General features: G+C 41.9%; 1 protein-coding gene across 3 annotated transcripts in view; it reads left to right on the top strand.

Annotated features, from left to right (window-relative positions):
- LOC122550880 (phospholipid-transporting ATPase VD-like) overlaps positions 1-17,590 on the top strand; it is a 178,579-nt gene extending 160,989 nt beyond the window's left edge. The window contains exons 3-5 of one of the 3 annotated variants that reach the window (XM_043692278.1): positions 798-992; positions 9,403-9,535; positions 17,397-17,590. In XM_043692278.1, the coding sequence (XP_043548213.1) occupies positions 798-992; positions 9,403-9,535; positions 17,397-17,402 (334 nt within the window). In that variant the 3' untranslated portion in view covers positions 17,403-17,590. Of the gene's footprint in view, positions 1-797; positions 993-9,402; positions 9,623-17,396 lie in introns of those variants that run through there. The other 2 variants (XM_043692279.1, XM_043692277.1) reach the window with 2 other exon arrangements.
- Positions 17,591-21,961: the final 4,371 nt, after the last annotated feature.

Genomic DNA, 21,961 nt, shown 5'->3' with positions numbered 1-21,961 from the left:
GTCCTGGGCCTCCTTCACCGCCACTCCCTCACCACCAGATGCCTGGAGGAAGAACGCCTCATCTTCTGCCTCGGAACACTTCAACCCCAGGGCATTAATGTGGATTTTAACAGTTTCCTCATTTCCCCTTCCCCCACCTCATCCTAGCTTCTAACCTCCAGCAACTCGATCCCCTGACCTGTCCGGACTTGTCCGACCTGCCCAGCTCCTTTTCCACCTATCCACTCCACCCTCTCCTCCCTGACCTATCACCTTCATCTCCTTCCCCATTCACCCATTGTACTCTATGCTACTCTCTCCCCACCCCCACCCTCCTCTAATTTATCTCTCCACGCTTCAGGCTCACTGCCTTTATTCCTGATGAAGGGCTTTTGCCCGAAACGTCGATTTCAAAGCTCCTTGGATGCTGCCTGAATTGCTGTGCTCTTCCAGCACCACTAATCCAGAATCTGGTTTCCAGCATCTGCAGTCATTGTTTTTACCTCGTGAAAATATAACCGTTGAGTTTTCACATTCTAATTTTAAAATCCAAATTTTTAAAAATAAATCCCATGGAAGCAATTGAGGTGGTGATAGATGGCAGGCAGGAATGGGTTTGGAGATTATGGAAGGAGACATTTACTAAAATGGTCATAAACTCTGAGATACAAAACTGAGTGACAGGTAGAGCATGATATTAGTGGAGGTATACAAACCGGTAACAATTGCTTTAAATTCAGTTTTTAAATCTGAGTTGTTAGCTATTTTAACTATTCCAAAAACTTAATTTGTTTCTAACTTTATTCTTTTGTTCACAGGTGTGCCAATGTCTACTTTTTGTTTCTGGCTCTTTTGAATTGGATCCCTGTTGTCGAAGCATTCCGGAAGGATCTCACGATGATCCCATTAGTTATAGTTCTGGGCTTGGTCGCAATTAAAGATGCTATTGAAGACTATCGACGATATAGATTTGACAGAGCAATCAACCATTTACTAACAGATGTGTTGGACAGGTATTTTTCCATAATTATGGCAGAATTTGGCTATCACAGTGCTATTCAAACTCGAATTATTTTCAGGAACTTATCAATTGTTAACTAGGAAATTCATTATTTCAACTGAATGAGTTATCAGTAGAAAATACATAATTGTTTACAAATATGTTATAGGAGTGTGCTTTTCTATGGTGCCTTTAATGTAAGAAAGCATCTCAAGGATGTATTACAAAGCAAACTTTTGACACTGAGCAACATTAGGTGATGTTAGTGAAGATGGTTAAAAAGATTAATTGAAGAGGTAGGTTTTAAGGAGCATCTTAAAAGAGGGAAGAGAGAGCTGGAGCAGCTTGAGGAGGGACCGTATAAATGCAAGACTTGTCTTTTTGTTACTCCATCAACATTATACCAGCATGTTAACCTGCAAAATACGATTTATGCACTGGCATGGGATTTAAACACTCAGACCCACTAGAAAAGAGGAGAAAAATGCTTCCACTTGAAACTAGCTGACTTCTGTTATATGAAGTTACTGATGGGTAGGAACTGAGATACGTGACACCAATTCTCCGAGGGCTGAGCTCCAAACTTCAAGTTCAATTTCGTGAAGTAACCCCTTAGAAGTTTACTTGAATTCAAAAGTCAACTGATGAGTCTGGTCATCAATGTGTTTCACCAGACAGCAAGTAGCAACAATGCAAATTTAAAAAAATGCAATTTCTCCCTTTCCTCCTCATTTTGATTATCCCTAAACAACAGAAACCGAACTGCTATATAAAATAGGCACATGCTCACACTAATCAGAAACATCAAATTATATCATGATAGCCTGCACCTCTGTTTCTCTTTATGCAGACCATCAAACAGAAGAATATAAGTTAGTCTTTAGTAATTCAATTTTATTTTTTAATCCAGAATATTACGAAAGCCTTACAAATATCCCTTGTTTCTGGGCCTGTGGTTATTTGTGTGTTATTTGAAGACAGAAAGGTATAGTGGAATAAAGGCAGGTCATGCTGAGCAGTAATATTCTGTACCCACACAGCAATAGGCTGGGTATGTTGGGCACGCAAATAAATGCTTTGAAAGTGACAAGTCAGGTAGACTGTACATTCTGCTGTTTTTTTAAAGTGACGTGTATATCAGACTGTAACAGCATCTTAAAAAGACCAATCAATCCAGGTTGAACAGAGAAACTTAGACTTCAACCTGTTCAGTTTCCTACAGAAATGACCAATATACTGTAAGAGTCATAGATGTTCTTACTTCACTTCAATGAGTTTGAATGATCAGACATATTAATGAGAGACATCTGACTGTTTCAAACTTGGTTGCAGTTTTAAAACATATGTGAAAAGCTGCTTTTGTACCCCCCAATGGAATATTGAAAATAATATCTGTAACCTCACCGTTCTGCAAAGATTTCAACAGAGAAAAGCTACACAGATAATCCATCTCTCGCTGTGTGAACCAGCTAAACAGATCTAATCTCCTAATATTGGAAGGTTATTATTGCCTGTGAGAGGATAAAGAGGTAATCAATAGCTATGAAATCCGCTTGGCTGGAATTTACTTTATCAGGAAATATTAAGGAATTGTGTTTCTTTTCTTTGGAGAAAGGAGATTCAGGGTAATTATGCTGGAATTCCAAAGCTGGGATTTCACAGCCTCCCTATTCCAAACTATATAGTTGGAAGAATAAATGGGCATTGCACAAAACATGCACTACATAGTCCATCACAGCAGCGAGGTGGAGGTTGAGTGTTTTGTTATTATCTTAGTATATTGTATTATTTTCTTACAATTAAATTTGAACAAGATCAAAAGAAGTTCTGTAACATCTCAACCTGAACACCCACCTTTGTGCTAGGAACTGTCAAAGAATTTAAGACTGTGCAAAATAGAAACAGATGTGGAACTTCCTGTCCCTCAAGCTTGCTCCTCCAATCAATAGGATCGTGGCTGATCCGACATTTCTCATGTTCATTTTCCTGCACTTTTCCCCGTGACCCTCGATTCCCTTACTGATCAAGAATCTACCTCAGCCTTAAATTTACACAGTGACAGGGTGGCAGTGGCTCAGTGGTTAGCACTGCTGCCTCACAGCACCAGGGTCCCAGGTTTGATTCCAGCCTCGGATGACTGTCTGTGTGGAGTTTGCACATTCTCCCCATGTCTGCGTGGGTTTCCTCTGGGTGCTCAGGTTTCCTCCCACAGTCCAAAGATGTGCAGGTCAGGGGAATTGGCCATTCTAAATTGCCCATAGTGTTAGGTGCATTAGTCAGAGGGAGATGGGTCTGGGTGGGTTACTCTTTGGTGGGTCAGTGTGGACTGGTTGGGCTGAAGGGCCTGTTTCCACACTGTAGGGAATCTAATCTAATCTAATCTCACTGTACTCCTACAGATCTCTATGGCAAAGACCTGAAACCCTAGGAAAGAAGAAATTCCTCCTCAACTCGGTCTTAAATTGGCATCCCTTAGTTCTGAGACTATGGCCTCCAGTCCTGGATTCTCCTGTGAGGGGAAACACCTTCTCACTTAACAATCCAAATGTTTCAATGAAGTCACCTCTCATTCTTCTAAATTCCAACAAGTACAGTCCCAACCTGTTTAATCGTTGCTCATAAGACAATCCCTCCATACCAGGGATGGTCCTGCCCTTCAAATCCCGGAAGTTCAAACAGAGTATCTTTAGAAAGAGCTCCCTGCCCGTGCAGGGGCAATTGCATTCATTTATTCCTATGCTTCTTACTTTATGATAAGTAAGTGGGGAATATTTATCCATAATTGCTCATTTTTAACATGAAGCCATTATTTCTGGACCTCAAAATTACAAATCTGTCTGCTCACCATGACTGCTTACCTGAAAATGGTTGCTGCAGTCTGTCAGATGGCTAAGGATCTTTATCCACTGAATCAAACAAACTACAAACCCATTGCTCAGCCCCATAGTGGGATCAGAATGAGGTCAGTCAGGTGGATATCATAGAATTTGAGTTCCCTGATTGGGGGTTGTTAACCTGGTCTAATCAGGGAGCCCTGGATGACAGATTTAAACAGGAGTGTCAGATGTTCTGTTTCCTCTAGGAGCTGACTCTGAGCTAGCTGGGCCCATGTCAGACTAATTCACAGTAGTATAATGGTTATGCTATTTGACTAGTACTCCAAAGGCTGGATTAATCCTGTTGAAGTGTACTTTCAAATCCAAACACAACAAGGTGAATTTAACTTTCCATACTTGAGGAAGGATGAACAGGCACTGGAGGGGGTGCACAGAAGGTTCACTAGGCTGGTTCTGGATTTAAAATGGTTGGCTTATAGAGACAGATTAAGTAAACTGGAATTATACTCATTGGAATTTAGAAGAATAAGGGGTGATCTCATAGAAACATATAAAATTATGAAGGGAATAGATAAGATAGAAGCAGGGAGGTTGTTTCCACTGACAGGTGAAACAAGCACTAGGGGGCATAGCCTCAAAATAACGGGGAGCAGATTTAGGACTGAGTTGAAGAGGAACTGCCTCACCCAAAGGCTTGTGAATCTCAGGAATTCCCTGCCCAGTGTAGCAGTTGAGGCTACCTCATTGAATACTATGAAGGCAAAGATAGATAGACTTTTGAACAGTAAAATAATTAAATGTGAGCAGTGTCCATGAAAAGATCAACTTTGACTTTATTAAATGGTGGAGCAGGCTCAATGGACCAGATGGCCTACTCCTGCTCCTCGTTTTTATAATTATGTTCTTATGTGTCAGGCACTATGCACATATAAATAAAGGGTGAGTTAGTGATGGAATACCAGCCTTCGTGGAGATGCCCCATACTGGTGGAGAAAATATATTCAGATCTTGCTCCAGCTCCTCTTCTGTTTATACTCCCTATTACCTACCACCCATTCTGCTCAGCTCACCTATTGCTGGAATCCTCTTCCACATATTTCTTAACTCCTCTCCTGCTCTGATGCTGCTATGCTTTTGCCAGCACAACTCTTTTGTTCACTCTGACTCTCCAGCATCTGCAGTTCTCACTATACCCTCATTCCAAGAGCTTTCAATTCATGATATTCATTACCAGCTTCCTATCTCACACCCTCTGTAAACATGAGATCATGCAGAAGCTGTGTTCTAAATTAACACAAGTCTTGTTCATGCACCAATCCTGTCAGCTTAGAGTTAAGCAAGTCACAAATTTAAGATTCCTATTTCTGTTTTCTATTCCTTCCATGGTTTTCTCCTCCTTATTTATATAATGTCTCACAGACACCCAACCCACTAAAGGACATTTATTCCTTCACTTTTGACTCCTAGCATAACGCTTATTTGAAATACTTGACCATCGCTTGGTCATGTGTTCTGCTGTCGAAATTTTAAGCTCTGGAATTCCTGCCCACTTTAATCTCTCTTTCTCTTCCTTTAAGGTAATCTTTAAAACATTCTTTAATTCTGTTTGATCATTCTCCTTTGAAGAACTTGTGACATTTTACTAAATCAAAGTTGTGATTCTCTTTATTCATTCATGGGCTGTGGGTATTGCTGGCCAGCATTCATTGCCCAAAGAACAAAGAAAATTTGCAGCCCAGGAACAGGCCCTTTTGCCCTCCAAGCCTGTGTCGATCCAAATCCACTGTCTACATCATTCCTAGTTTCCTTTGAGAAAGTGGTGGTGAGCTGTCTTTTTGAACCACTATATTCCATGTAGTGTAGGTTGATCCACAATGCACTTAGAGAGGGAATACTAGGACTTTGATCCAGAGACAGTGAAAGAATAGCAATATATTTCCAAGTCAGGATGGTGAGTGGTTTGGAGGGGAAGTACAGGCCATGGTGTTCCCATGTATCTGCTGCCCTGTCCTTCTAAACGGAAACGGTCATGGATCTGGAGGGTGCTGTCTAAGAGCTTTGGTGAATTTCTGCAGTGCATCTTGTTATAATACACACTGCTGCTGCTGAACGTCAATGAAGGAGGCGGTGAATGCTTGTACATGTGATGTCAATCAAGCAGCTGCTTTGTCCTGGATAGTGTGACACTTCTTGCGTGCTGCTGGAGCCACACTCATCCAGGCAAGTGTGGAGTGTTCCATCACATTCCTGACTTGTGCCTTTGTAAATGGATGTCTGGCTTTGGGGAGTCAGGAGGTGCAGTATTCCTGGCCTCTGACCTGCTCATCTAGCCACTGTGTTTATGTAGTAAGTCCAGCTGAGTTTCTGGTCAATGTTAACCCCCAGGCTGTTGATAGCAGAGGAGTGAGAGATGGTAACACCATTAAATATCAAGGGACAGTGCTTAAATTGTCTCTTATTGGAGATGATAATTGCCTGGCATTTGTGTGGCATGAATGCTACTTGCCACTTGTCAGCCTAAGCCTGGATATTTCCTAATTCTGTTGCATTTGAACACAGACTGCTTTGGTATTTGAGATGCTACAATTGATGCTGAATATTGTTTAATCTTTGCTGAACATCCCCACTTCTGACATTTATGATAGAGGGAGGTTTATTGAAGCAGTAGAAGATGGTTCGGCCTAGGACACTACTCTGAGGGACTCCTGCAGAGATGTCCTGGAGATGACTGACCTCCAACAACCACGACCATTTTCCTATGTGCCAGGTATGATTCCAAGTAGTGGAGAGTTTGCTCCCTCATTACAAGTGATTCCAGTTCTGCAAGGGCTCCTTGATGCCACATTCAGTGAAATACAGCCTTGATACACCCTCACCTCTGAAATTCAACTCTTGTCCATGTTTGAACCAAGGCTGTAATGAGGTCAGGAGCTGAATGGCCCTGGTAGAACTCAAACTGAGCAGGTTACTGGTGAGCAGGTGTTGCTTTATACCACTGTTGATGACACCTTCCATCACTTTACTGATGATGAAGAGTAGACTGATGGGGTAGTAATTAGTTGAGTTTCCACATTGTCAGGTGGAGACCAGTGTTGTAACTGTACTGGAAGAGCCTGGCTAGGGTAGCAGCACATTCTGGAGTGCAAGTATTATTGCCAGAATGTTGTCAGGGCCAATAGCTTTTGCAGACTCTTGCCATTTCTTGATATCGTGGGTAGTGAATCAAATTGGCTGCAGATTGGTATCTATGATGCTGGGGACCACTGGACGAGGTTGAGTTGGATCATCCACTCGGCACCTCTGGCTGAAGATTGCTGCAAATGCTTCAGCCTTATATCGTGCACTGATGTAAATATAATTTGTCATTGTCACTGCTCCCAGTTGCCTAATTCTCATTCATATGTCTACATCTCAGACTAGGGATTTATCAATATCATCTTTCTGATTCCTGGTCTTCTGCTTGCATTTCATAGTCTTTGTATTCGGACAATCACCCACAATCTTGCTCAAAATCAGGTGGGATTCAGCCAGGCCCAACTTAGAAATATCCGATTTGATCTTCATGAAACTGGTCACGAGGAGTGAAAGCCAGACTGCTGGATACTTGCCTTCCCAATCAACTCACTAACTGTTGTACTAAAGCCACTAGATAAGACATAAGATATAGGAGCAGAATTCAGCTATTCAGCCTATCAGATCTCCTCTGCCATTCAAAGTGGTAATGGCTGATACAATCATTGGCAACACCCTTTTTGCCTTTTCGCCATACCCTTGATTCCTCTTACTGATTAGAAATCTGTCTTGAATATACTTCATATCCCAGACACTACAGACTTCTGTGTTAAGGATTCCACAGATTCATTATCCTCCAAAAGAAGAAATTCTTCCTCATCTCTGCTTTAATTGTACAATGTCTTGTTCTGAGATTATGCCCTCTCTGGTCCTAGACTTTCTCACAGTGTTGTTTCAAGAAGGCTAGTGGTCACCTTATGATCCTGGGTTTCCCCACTGGCAGAATGGGCCTTGAAACATGGTGTAGATTTGGGTAAGGTTTACTGCTGACAAACATATAAATTAGGAGCAGGAGTTGGCCACTTTTTTTAATGTTTTATTCATTCACAGGATGAGGGCATCACTGGCTAGTCCAGCAGTTATCACCTATCCCTAATGGCCCAGAGGGCAGTTAAGAGTCAACCACATTGCTGTGATTCTGGAGTCACATGTAGGCCAGACCAGGAAAGGAAAGCAGTTTCCTCCCCTAAAGGATATTAGTGAACCAAATGGGTGTTTCCGACAATTGACATTGATTCATGGTCATATATTGAATTCAAATTCCAGTCAGAGGGAAATGGGTCTGGGTGGGTTACTCTTTGGAGGGTCGGTGTGGACTGGTTGGGCTGAAGGGCCTGTTTCCACACTGTAGGGAATCTAATCTAATCTAATCTGCCATGGCAGGATTCGAACCCAGGTCCCCAGAACATTGGGCTTGTTGGGCCAAAGGGCCTGTTTGCATATCGTAGGGAAGCTAATGTAATCTAATTACCTGGGTTTCTGGATTAACTGTCCAGCGATAATATCACTAGGCCATCGCCTCCCCTTGACTGTCCCCCCACAACTCCAATTCAATAAGATCATAGCTAATCTGATCACTTCACATTCCCACTTACCTCCAATAACATTTTGCTCTCTTGATCATCAAGGACCTCTCTGCCTTAAAGATATTCAAACACCGTGCTTCCACCTCCTTTAAAAAAAAAGACAGTTCCAAAGCCACAAGACTCTTTGTAAGAAAAGACTTCTCACCTTTGTCTTAGATTTCCAACCTCTTGTCTTCAAACAGTGAGCTTTAGTTCTAAATTCTACCACAAGCGGGTGCTGGCAGGTGGGACTAGATTGGGTTGGGATATCTGGTCAGCATGGACGGGTTGGGCCGAAGGGTCTGTTTCCATGCTGTACATCTATGTGACTCTTTGACTCTACAAGAGGAAACCTCCTTTCTACACATGCTCTCTCAAAACTCCTCAGGATCTTCGATCATGTCAATAGGTTATGTCTTCTATCACTTGCAGAAGATTTTTTGTCTTTTTAGTTCAATTCCACTCTTTTGATACCATGTGTGTTCTCCAATTGCAACACTGCCAGAATTTACCCGAGAAATAGGAGTGAGGCCCCCTATATGTCTGTAATTCTATTATATAAATGGGCCACTCCTGTTTCTTGTATCTTTAACTGAATAAATGAGTACAGTTTGAAAATATGCAACCTACTTTTTTAAAAACTGTATAGGAATTGCATTGAGAGAGCATCATATGTATATTAAATGGCCCTTCAGGCAATGAAATACAATATTGTCACAGCAGGGTCGGAGAGTCTGGTAGATGTACTCACGAAGGGGCAAGCTCATGTCCTGACTTCCTGCTTATACACTCTGATTCCCTGTCTCCCACTTATATCTTCGATGCCTAATGCTGAATTCTTTTAGTAACCTCATCATGTTGTCCAATTCTGCTCCGACTTCAACCTATTTTCTCAAGTAACGATTCATTGAAAATGAATGGGGAGCTCACAATACATTTCCCACTCCAGGACTCGAAGAGGCAGCTGCGCTATTAATGAGGCCGAAAACCTCTCAACACGAGGAAATCAGCAGGCCAGTCAACTTCTCTCAGGCTTCCCCTCTCCACCAGATGTTTCTGGACACCATCAGTGTGTTATGTTGGTGAGCAATGTTCATAAGAGAGATTATTAAAACTGCAGCTCAAATATCCAGTGTATCGGGAAACCTGTATGCACATTTGTAGATATTATATTTGAGGACATCTTGTCCAGCCTCAACCTAAGGCAAGCAGATGCTATACAATTCCCATGCAGACTTGAGGAGTAAATACCATCTTTGAAAACTGTACTCATTATTCGCATCAGGATATAACTATAGGTCATTTGGCCTCTTGACACTGATTCCCCATCAATGTAGCTTGCTCTATAAAGACTGTGCTTCAGGGTTGACCAGTTCTCGTGTTTTCTTTATTTGCACTTATTGCGTGTATTGCTCTTCTGTGCAATACAAGTGTTTAAAAAAACTTGCCATTTTGATGCCCTTATCACTTTTTCAGGATACCCCCAAAGAGTTTCACAAGCCAATCAGGTCATATTGTAGTATTGTAAGCTGTGTAATATAGTAAAGCCTCACTGTTTGTGGGGGTTACATTCTTGGAGAAACTCACAAATAGCAAATATACAAAAGGAATGTCTGTTTTATACTGGGAGTCTATTGGATAGGTTACAACTATTTACAAATTTGATGCCAACAATATATAGTACTAGAGAAAACAAAACACGATATACTATGTTTTTAATACTTTTAAGATGCCCAACTGGAATAATTGATGAATAACAGAAGAATTCTTTCAGACTTGGCACGCTTATTCTTATAATAACAGTCTCCAGCAGGATGTGTTTATCTTAACAACAATGAACACACACATGCCAACAATTTCATAAGTAACATGGTAGACAGGATACAGATAGTGCCCTCTCTAGTGCAGGAAATATAGTGCAGGAAATCATGGACACTTCCCATTTTTTCGCGAATCATATAGGCAATTTTTCTATTTTTTGACATTTTCTGCAAATTGTCTTTCTCTCTGCAAATCAAGAGTAAATCAACTCTGTACACACAGTGGGCAAGATGTGTTACATAGGGCTCAGATATTCTGAGTGACAGGGTGTGTGGTGCCAAGTCAATAGGGTGTCAGGTGGATAAGGGTTGAGCGGGACGGGGTGGTGGGAGCTGAGAGTAACTGTTAGCTCTAAGGGAAGGGACAGGCTGGTGAATGTGGGGTTGGAAGTTGGGTCTAGCAAAGCCTCAATTTGGGTGTGGAGTCAAGGAGGGGAATGAGTCTGATCTAAGTGAGAGATGGGGGTCAGGTGTTAGGGAGGTTTAGTTGGGATTGATCAGTTTTGTAGATACACAACGTCAGTAGATTTTAATCCTCTAATATTTCCTGGGCAAGCAGTGAGCTAACTGAGTCGGAACCTTTTGAATCTCCAACTTGAATAGATTCTTTCAATGCTTTACAGATGCAGGGAAATCATCCATCGCAAAATTCTGGGTTATTCCCACAGGGTCAGTTGTTGATATGTTCTCAAGGGCTTTTGGGGGTCATGTATTCCAGGTTTCTGCTATCTTCCATGAGAAGTGTTTCCTGATTTTGCCCCTGAATGGTCTATCTGCAATTTTAAAGTTATTCCACCTTGTTCTGACCTCTTCTACCAGTTGGCATGATTCAGGGTTTCCTAAGGTCCCAATGTACAACTCCAGTCTACCACGCAGAACTGACACTCTGACCATTGGAATATCTAGATAGATGTTTTACATGAGGAGGCAAATCACCAATGGCAGAGATGCAAATATCAGGACTTTACTAAATAGGGAACCTGGAAATCAATGAATGTACCTATAGCTTATCTCTTCATGAATCAAACTATTGAAATTGTCAGAGTCAAGAGTGTGGTGCTGGAAAAGCACAGCAGCTCAGACAGCATCCAAGGAGCAGAGGAATCAACGTTTCAGGCAAAAGCCCTTCATCCTTATGGAAATTATCAGTTAATCCACTTTTAGTGGCAATCATTGAGAAATAAATGGTGCGTAAAACTCTTGAGAGAAGTTCTCTGCTCTCCTTCAACATAGGCCGAAAAAGATGGGGATTTTTGCAACCATTTTTAAGGACATTTGTGACCTTGACTTAACATCATTTCCAAGGGTTCTCCTCAGCATTTAAGTAAAGCATCAATTTAGAATGAAATACTGAAGTTCCTAGAAATGGGGTGAGTTTAATGCAGAATAACTGTCTGATTTCGATGTGAGTTCCAGCATTAAGATTCAGGTTAATGCGAATTCCACCAAATTATCATCATTCAGTGTTGCTCCCTGCAATACTCTGAAACATAGGAACATTGAAACAGGAGTAGGTCATTCAATCCCCAAGGCCAATTCACCACTCCATTGGATAATGACTGATTCCCATTTAAAGTCCATCGATCTATCATGGCTCCCTAATCCACTATTACTCTTACCTAATAAAACTATGTCAGACTGAGATGAAAGACATAAAGTATTAGAAATAAGTCAAGTGGCATCTGTGAAGAGGGGGGAGAGAAAGAGAGAGAGAGAGAGAGAGAGAGAGAGAGACAGAGTTAATACTATACATTGAAGAAGCCCTGGGCTCACAATGTCAACTCTGTTTGCTCTCTCCACAGATGTTGCCAGACCTACTGAGTTTCTCTGCTATATTCCATTGTTTTAGATTTCCAGCATCCTCAGTATTATGGTTAAGCTCTACCAATCTCAGTTTTGCAAATATCTGCTGATTTATTCTCAACAGCTTTGTGGGGGAGAGTATTCTAAATTTCACTGCCTTCTGTAGGATGTGTTTCCAGATGTTACCCCTGAATGGTCTTGCTCTAATTTTAAGGTTATGCCCCTTGTTCTGACCTCTTCTACCAGATGACATTGTTTCTCACTCCCTATCAAATCCTTTCATCAACTTAAATGCCTTAATTAGAGCATTCCTTAATCTTCTGTACTCAAGGTAATACAATCCCAGTCTATGCAAAATTATAGCAATTAAAATATCCTCTGAGTAGTCCATTCAATTTAACATCACCCTTTCAATAGCCAAATTGTAACACAGAACATATCACGTAGATGGTGGAATGGGTGAGGTGACAAAAGGGAGATGTAACATTGACAGGTCAGTCGTATAAAATTGGACTTGTGTGGAATAGAATATATCAGGGTGCGAATTTAAGTCTGATGATCTTGTTTAGGAGAATTCAATAAAGTACTCACTGCCCCTCTGTTCTTAGTCATAGAGTCATAGAGATGGAAACAGACCCTTTGGTCCAACTCACCCATGCTGACCAGATATCCCAACCCAATCTAATTCCACATGCCAGCACCCGGCCCATATCCCTCCAAACCCTTCCTATTCATATACCCATCCAAATGCCTTTTTAAATGTTGCAATTGTCTAGCCTCCACCACTTCCTCTGGCAGCTCATTCCACACACATACCACCCTCTGTGTGAAAAAGTTGCCCCATAAGATTCTTTTATATCTTTCCCCTCTCACTCGAATTCTATGCACTCTGGTTCTGGACTTCCCCATCCCAGGGAAAAGCTTTTATCTATTTACCCTATCCATGCCCCTCATGATTTTATAAACCTCAATATGGCCACCCCTCAGCCTCTGACGGTCCAGGGAAAACAGCCCCAGCCTGTTCAGCCTCTCCCTTTAGCTCAAATCCTCCAACCTTGACAAAATCCTTGTAAATCTTTTCTGAAACCTTTCAAGTTTCACATCTTTCTGATAGGAGGTAGACCAGAATTGCATGCAATATCCCAACAGTCTTCTTCCAACTATCTCAAACCACTCAAAATCTAGAAGGAAAAGGAAGGCTTAAGAATCTTTTTGAAGTAGTTGGCCAACGTAAATGGAACATAAATTGCCAATTTTATTGTAAATTATTCTGCCTGAGATTTTCTATTCATGTGTTGTTTAGTTAGTAATTGAATGCAGAGCAGTAATTTAGCTTGTGTAAGTCAGCTAAATATTTTCCATCATGGGGACTGGAGTGGAGACCCCAGATATTCCAATAGTAAACAGTTTACTTGGAACAGTTTACTTACTGGATCTGAACCATGCCAATTCACTGCTTTAGAGAATTCAAAATAAACACAGGTTACAGTTTGGAAGAGTTACTGTTTGCAACTGCTTACTGGTCACAATAATAGAAAAACAGAACCTGTTTTAACAAAAACACAAAACGTGTCAATGTTGATATTCAGTGGCAGATGTGTGTACACATACAAGAAATACAGAAGGTTAGCAAGGCATTGGCAAGTCAAAATAACTTTATTACAAGGTATTGGAGTAGAAGAATATACAATTAGATAGGAAGGGCTCTTGCAGTACAGTGGTAGTGTCCCTACCTGTGAGCTAGAAGGCCCAGATCAGGACCCACCTTCTCCAGAGGTGTGACACAACATATTTGAACAGGTTTATGAGAAATGTTTACAACTGGCAACCATGAGATGGATGTTATAGTCATGTTGACAGATTTCAAATCCATTGGGGTCTCATCTAACAGCTTTGAATCCTGCTGACTGCAGCTATGAATTTCTCTGATTTAGAGGACATTGAGGTGCAGTTTTAATGTCCTAACTCTAGGCCAGAAGTCCTAGTTGCATCCCATTCAGCTCTAGCACCTTATCAAATTTAAACACAGGTGGACTTTCCAATACCTCCTCTTTATAGAGTCACAGAGTCATGGAGATGTGCAGCCCAGAATAGACTGTTTCATCCAACTCATCCATGCTGACCAGATATCCTAAATGAATCTAGTCCCATTTGCCAGCACTTGGCCTTCCTTCCCCTCCTATTCATAAACCCATCCAGATGCCTACCAGCCTCCATCACTTCCTCTGGTAGCTCATTCCATACACATAACATCCTCTACATGAAAACGTTGCCTCTTAGGTTCCTTTTAAATCTTTCCCCTCTCATCTTAAACCTATGACCTCTAGTTCCGGACTCTCCGGGGAAAAGACCTTGTCTATTTACCCTATCCATTTCCCCCATGATTTTATAAACTTCTATAAGGTCACCCCTCAGCCAACGACCCTCCAGGGAAAATAGTCTCAACCTATTCAGCCTCTCCCTATAACTCAACCCCTCCAACCCTGGTAACATCCTTATAAAATGTTATCTGAACCCTTTCAAGCTTCTTAACATTTTTTCTGATTGCAGGGAGTTAGCCCATCCAAAATCTCAACTATCTCCACTTTCACAAAGACTTTGGCAGCACGTTTTTCCTTGATAATGACAGATCCAACCCATTCATTAAGTTATCTCAGTCGCTATATCTGTTTCCATGTAAAAATCATCCTCTTTGATCTCAAATCAAACATATACCTCCTTTCACAACCCTTCCATATTTTATATTCACGCAAAAGGTTTTGGGGTCCCATTTTTGTTAATTCCCAGTCTCTTCTCATATTCTCTCTTTGCTTCTTTTTACCATTTGCATTTCCCTCTGAGCTTCTTTTCTTCAGTTAGCTGCCCTTTTGTGTTATCAACCTGGCTTTTGTACCAGCGTGGAATATTCTGTTCCCACTGGTGTCGAGCTCAGAGGTGGGAAAGGCATTTAATTTGGTGGGATGGTGGAATGCCTGAACACCACCACATGTTCCCTTTCTGCCAGAATTAAGCTGTGAATAGTCATTCTCGCCCAGCTCATGATCACTAAAGTGCCTCAGCACACATCATTGTATTGACCCAGCTGCAAATGGGCATGTGGCCACACAGTGTACTGTACATGGCAGCTGACATCATACGAACAGCTTATCACCCCCTCTTCACTCAATCAGTGTCTTATCAAAAGCTGGATATTGGAAAGGGGTAGCTTTAGCCACTACACCAGCCTTGCTACCGACATCCATGTACCCTTCCCTTCCCTTCCAAATGCACTCACACCTTAAAACAGAAGCCCTGTCCACATTACTTAGCTGTCCTCTGGGCCACTCTGCCACCTTCAGGCTCTGGAGCCTATCCTTCCAGCAGTAGCCATGGCCCCTGCAGTAGCGCTATTGAGCCTAGAAGCTGCTGGCATCTGATTGGTGGGCAACTCTCGGCTGGAGTGACTTTCACCCCTGGGGTCTTGATTCTGGGAGAAGGCCAGGTTGCAGCCTCATAGGTTGTTCAGCAGGCCTGACCAAAAAGAGGTAATGCAAATCTCTTGCTGGTTCTCTGGTCACCAGGGAGAAACCTTGATGACTCAACAAGATTCCGCTCCAGCTTTTCAGCTCGCCATGACTCCATCCCGACTCATAATCGCAGAAGTGTTATGGTGCAGAGAGAGACCATTCACTCCTAGTGTTCCAGCACTTCAATGTTTTTTATTCATTCATGCTCAGCATGTGGGCATCACTGCCTTGAACAGTATTCATTGCCCATCTCCAATGACCCAGAGGGCAGTTAAAAGTCATTCACCAGACCTTTTTGATGAAAAGTCCAGGCCTGAAATGTCAACTCTATTTCTCTCCACCGCTGCTGTTAGACATGCAGTGCTTGCCTTTCTAGTGTGTTCTGCTTTTTTCTTGATTTTTGATTCTCAGTGACTACAATCTCCACCTCAACTCACCTCCTCCTCTCTCTTGCACTTTTGATATCCTGTTGGTCTCAGTTAACCTTTCCCTTGATGGAAGTTCTCCTCAATATCCATAATTTCTGATGGCAAGTTGAGGAGGAAATTATGGATATTGAGGAGAACTTCCATCAAGGGAAAGGTTAACTGAGACCAACAGGATATCAAAAGTGCAAGAGAGAGGAGGAGGTGAGTTGAGGTGGAGATTGTAGTCACTGAGAATCAAAAATCAAGAAAAAAGCAGAACACACTAGAAAGGCAAGCACTGCATGTCTAACAGCAGCGGTGGAGAGAAATAGAGTTCACATTTCAGGCCTGGACTTTTCATTCAAAAATGTCTGGTGAATGATCACTTCCGCCATTTTCTGTTTTGGGTTCAGCTATCCAGTATCTGTCATGCTCTACCTTTATTTCTGAGATTCACTGAGCAAAGGACCTGAGGTAGGGATTGAGGAGACCTGCAGGAATGAATGTTTTACTGATATATTTAATACTTTTACAACCTCCCTGTTTTCTAAAGAATGAACAGGATAACAGCATCGGGTGGTGTTTACGAGGTAAGCAGAGAAATGGTGTAGGCACAAGGAAGGCAAGAAATAGAAATTATGAGTCTGGGGCTAGGGCAGAAAGGAATGGGCTGGGAAGATACAGTTCAGGAAGGGCTTGGGTGTTGCTATGTAGTGATTTATAGACTGGTCAGGAATATTCAAGAGGACATTGGTTAATTAGTTGGAATGAAATAATGTATGGGGCAAGGGATAGCAACCAATTGACTGTAGGCAATGATGCTCATTTTAAGTGGATGTAATGACCTGGTGGTATTATTGTTAAAGTATTAGTCTAGGGACCCAGATAATGTTCTGGAGACCTCTGGGTTTGAATCCCGCCACATCATGATGGTGAAATTCAATAAAAGTCTGAAATTAAGAGTCTAACGGTGACCATGAAAACATTCCTGATGAAGGACTTATGCCCGAAACGACAATTCTCCTGCTTCTCAGATGTTGCCTGACCTGCTGTGCCTTTCCAGTGCCACACTTTTCGACCATGAAATCACTGCCAATTGTGAGGAAACCCCATCTGGCTCATTAATGCCCTTGAGGGAAGGAAACTGTCATCTTTACTTGGTCTAAACAATCAGAAAGGAAGAGTGATCCTGCACTTCTTCTGGTTTTTGTACCACATATTGGTTGGATTTTGTAACTTGGATTTTGAATCTATCTAAATAAAGCGAAACCCACTATTTTCTTTCCACCAAGGTCTTGATTTATAGTAGCATCAGTATTTCTTGCCATCAGGTTCTCTACAGATACAGAAAAGGCCATCGTTTTTGGTCATGCAGGCACTAACATGCCATTCTGTTCCTTCCTATAGGACTAACAGTGTGGTCACACAATCAGAGAAACCAGTCTGAAGATTTGGAATCTATTAGTTTTTCTCTCCCCTATATTGAGTGCCTAATGACAAGTTAGCTCTCTATATAATAGCCTGAGCAAGAGCTTTGAAAATTCACTTACAGAGTCAAGGTTGGCATGTCCACGGTTGTTCAGTATGAGAATGCTGGACCATCAGAGCAATTGGCTTGTATTTTGTAAAAAAAAATACAATTTTTACAATTTCAACAGAATAAAAGATAATTGATCCCTCTTGTATAACAGATGGTGTGTTTGTAAAGGCAGCAAACCCATACACTTGGCACAATGAAAACTGTAAACATATACAACTGATAAAACACAGACACAATTGCAGCAGGCTGTGCACTGATGATGCTTATGAGCTTACAAAGTAGATTGGATTACTTACAGTGTGGAAACAGGTCCTTCGGCCCAACAAGTCCACACCAACCCTCCGAAGAGCAACCCACCCCCCTACACCTAACACTACAGGCAATTTTGCATGGCCAATTCACCTAACCTGCACATTTGTGGACTGTGGGTGGAAACCAGAGCACCCGGAGGAAACCCATGCAGAATGAGAATGTGCAAACTCCACGCAGACAGTTGCCTGAGGCAGAAATTGAACCCGGGTCACTGGCGCTGTGAGGCAGCAGTGCTAACCACTGTGCCACCATGCCGCCCACTGGGAGAATACATTAGAAATTTTGCATAATCATGCTGCCTTATTACAGATTTCAGAACCTCACAGATGTGATAATAACACGTCAGAATTAGAGGATGCTTGGGGTTGTAACATTCCTTAACTAAATCTGCTGATGTATGAAAGGTTTTAGTATCTGGTGCCTCAGGAAAAGTTAGGCTCCTAATAACCGAAAAAGCTGTAGGTCCACAAACAGTCAGGAGAATTGTGTGTTGTTTTCATCTTCCCCAATGTCATTTGCCCAGAAAAAAACACATTCTTTCTACTTACTGGACCCAGTCTTCGATGGCAGGATCAAATGAGTCAAGCTTCCCAAATAACAGCATGATGCTGGAAATGCTTATCCCAACTCAAAGGTAACTGTTGTGAACAAATTTCTTCAGGAGTATGTTTTTCGCTCATTTCCATTGAAATAACTCCACAGTATCCCATCGCCTGGTCACCCTTTATTTACATGTGGAGAATCCTTGACCGTGAACCAGCTCCCTCAGAGCCAGCTTTCAGAATGAACAGGATGTCTGACGCTCTTGTTCCTATCTGTCAACCAGAGTCTTTGAGGTCCACTTGGCTGACCTTGTTACAATTATTATACCTTTGATCCATTTACTGATTAAAAATGTCCATCTCAGCCTTGACTAAACCTAATGAACCAGATTCAGCAGCTCTCTGTGGTACAGAATTCACGATCCTTTGAGAGAAGCAATTCTTCCCCATATTTGTCTTAAAAGTATGAACCCTGTCAGAGCTTATGCCCTTGGCACCTAGAATCTTCCACAAAAGAAACAACCTTACCACATTGACCCTGTCTAGTTCCCTAAGAATCTGCATGTTTCAATAAGGTTGCCAATCTTCTAAACTCCAATATGTGCAGGTTCAACCTATTCAACCTCTCCTACACAATCCCTGCATACCCAGCATCAGACACATGAACATTCTCAGGACATTCTCCAATGCCATAGTATCATCCGTCAGATCAGGGGCCCAAAACCATTCACAATATTCCCAGTTGTGGTCTGACTAATGCCTTGTACTGTTTCAGTAAAGACTCTCCATTTTTAAACTCCATTTCCTTTGAAACAAAAGTTAACATTCCATTTGCCTTTCCTATTACCTGTTGAACTTGAGTGCTAGCTTTTTATGTTTTAGCCCCAAGGACATCCAAATGCCTGTGTGCTGTTGCTTTCTGAAATCTTTCTCCATTTAAATAATGTTCAGCTCCTCCATTTTGTGAACTGCCCACAAAATTACTTGCGTGCCAATTGTCCTTCTTCCAATAGCATAGGTCAGATGCTCACCGTTGGCAGCATGTTGGCAATATCCTGGTGCTGACAGGCTGGTAAAGAGCAGAGGGACTGGGGGGATAGAGCAGAGGAGGTGGTGAAAGGTTATACCAGAAATGCAGCTGGTGGACCTGACAGCAGCCAGTGAAGTTAATCCCACTCTGTGAAGAACAAGAGGGTGAGATAGGATGAAGTAATCAGCAGCTCTGTTGTTGATCCAATCATTTGAAAGAAAGGCAAATGCTTTCACATTGCCAGTCAAGTCTCTATTGTCAGTCCTGGCGAAAATTTCCCCAAGACAGGGCACTACCGATCACGTTCAGAAACATAAATATGCAAGTAATTTACGACTTTATCATTTAGATACACATTCTGTGAATGCTAATCCATTTGAAAAGGGGGCTTCCGTCAAAAGAGTTCAAGAACTTCTCTTCTTACATGCACAGTGGTTTTATGATTAGCAATGGTAAATTCATCTGTTTTGACATGATGACGGTTGAATGAGGAATTCTGGCCAGGAAATCACAAAACCTCATTCCCACTGCCATTCACCTTAAGCAACACTGTACATAAATGGAGACTTAGGTTAATCTTGCATCTAGATGACATCGTCTCTGACGGTGCAGCACCACCTCACCAAAGTCGGCCTGGATTTTAACTCAAATCTTGGAGTGCAGTAGGAAGCAACTTCTTGCTCATTATAACCTGGGGGCAAAGGTTATTACAAGCATAGGAATTGGGGGAAGTAGTAAGCTGTTCAGTCCCTTGTACCTGTGCCAACATTCAACAGCATTGTGTCTGATCAGATCACAGCCTCTTCTTTCTGATCTGTTCCCAATAGACTTTGACAGGGGAGAACCTGAAAGAAGTTTGCAAAATTATAAGAGGCATGGATAAAATGGATAGTGGGAGACTTTTTCCTAGAATAGAAAAGTGAATTACTGGAGGGCACAGGTTTAAGGTAAAAGGGGGTGGGTTTAAATGAGATATGAGGAGCAGGTTTTTTTACACAGAGAGTGGTAAGTGTCTGGAATGCGCTACCAGAGGAGGTGGTGGAGATAGATACAATAGCAATATTTAATGGGCATCTTGACAGATATGTGATTAGGCAAGAAATAGAGGGACACAGTCCGCATAGAGGCAAAAGGTTTTTAGTTTAGAAAAGCATCATTTTTCAGCACAATCTTGGTGGTATCTTTTTGTGTTCAGGGCACACTGGGACAATTTTTCATTTTGTCGAGTAGATGCCTGTTTTGTAGCTATACTGGAACAGCTTGGCTATGGGCTCCAGAGCACAATCCTATTGCTGGATTTTATCAGGTTTCAAAGCCTTTGTGGTATCAGTATACAGACCTTAGATGCAATCAACTGTGAAGTTGCATTGCTCTGTCTATCAGTTGCTGTCTGGTATGTGAGTAGTCCTGTTTGGTAGCTTCACTAGGTTGACACCTCATTTTTTTTGCTATGCCTGATATTACCCCTAGCATTCCCTCCTGCACATTTCATTGCTCAAGTTAACCCTTCATGAATTATACAGATCTTAACAAAAATTTGTAAAACTTTCTTTGGTCAACATAACCCAAAGCCACAGAGTAATTCAGGAAGTTATTCTTCAATGCGTTGATATTTGGGTTTCTTGTCTTGAAAAGAAACAGGTATAGGGCATGCTTACAGAATTTATGTTATGAGGGGTGGATGACTGAATCAAATGATGATAGAAAAGGAATAGATTTCTGATCCACAATTATGTTGCCTGGGCCCAATGTCCAAATTTTGCAACTTGTGGTCACATCAGAGCACTGTGCATGCCATAGAATCCCTCTTGTATGGAAGCAGGCATTTCACCCATACTGACCATCCAAACAGTATTCCACCCAAACCCATCCCTTACCCTGTGACCCTGCAATTCCTATGGCTAATCCACCTCGGACACTGAGCAATTTAGCATGGCTAATCCATCTAGGACACTGAGCAATTTAGCATGGAAACTGGAGCACCCAGAGGGAACCCAGACAGACATGGGGACAACATACAAACTCCACAGGTAGATGAAGGGTGGATGCCACAGGTGGAATTGAACCCAGGACCCTGGTACTGTGGGGCAGCAGTGCTAAACACTGAGCCACCATGCAGCCCTGAGGTCATGGAGGAAATGGCTGGTTGTGCAAGGCACTCTATAAAAGTGACACAGGACCTCAATGGCTCTATAACTGAATTTCATGTCTTAATCTTTCCTTGCATTCTTTCAAAAAAGCAACTGTTATGCCATTAAATAATGCCTTAAGAAAACCTGGCATCAATCTGCTCCCATAAAGTATCCAGAACATGCAAATTAATTACTTAAGCCTGCCACTGTTTAGATTGAAACAATCATTTTTATTTTTCTGAATAGGTATCGTGTGACAAAGCACCCTCAGTGCTAAAGCAGCTCGATGTACCCCTGCTATTTGCAAATTCTTGGTAAAGCACCATTCATTTTTATTACACGAGCAAACATTGATCAGGTGCTGAGCTGGCAAATTTGGTGGTAGCACTGAAGAACCTGGTGCCAGGACAAGCTAA

The sequence above is a fragment of the Chiloscyllium plagiosum genome, chromosome 6 (genome assembly GCF_004010195.1).
Source record: "Chiloscyllium plagiosum isolate BGI_BamShark_2017 chromosome 6, ASM401019v2, whole genome shotgun sequence".
NCBI classification, from domain to species: domain Eukaryota; kingdom Metazoa; phylum Chordata; class Chondrichthyes; order Orectolobiformes; family Hemiscylliidae; genus Chiloscyllium; species Chiloscyllium plagiosum.
The sequence above is the reverse complement of the archived record's forward strand: the minus strand, read 5'-3'. Positions and strand labels throughout refer to the sequence as shown.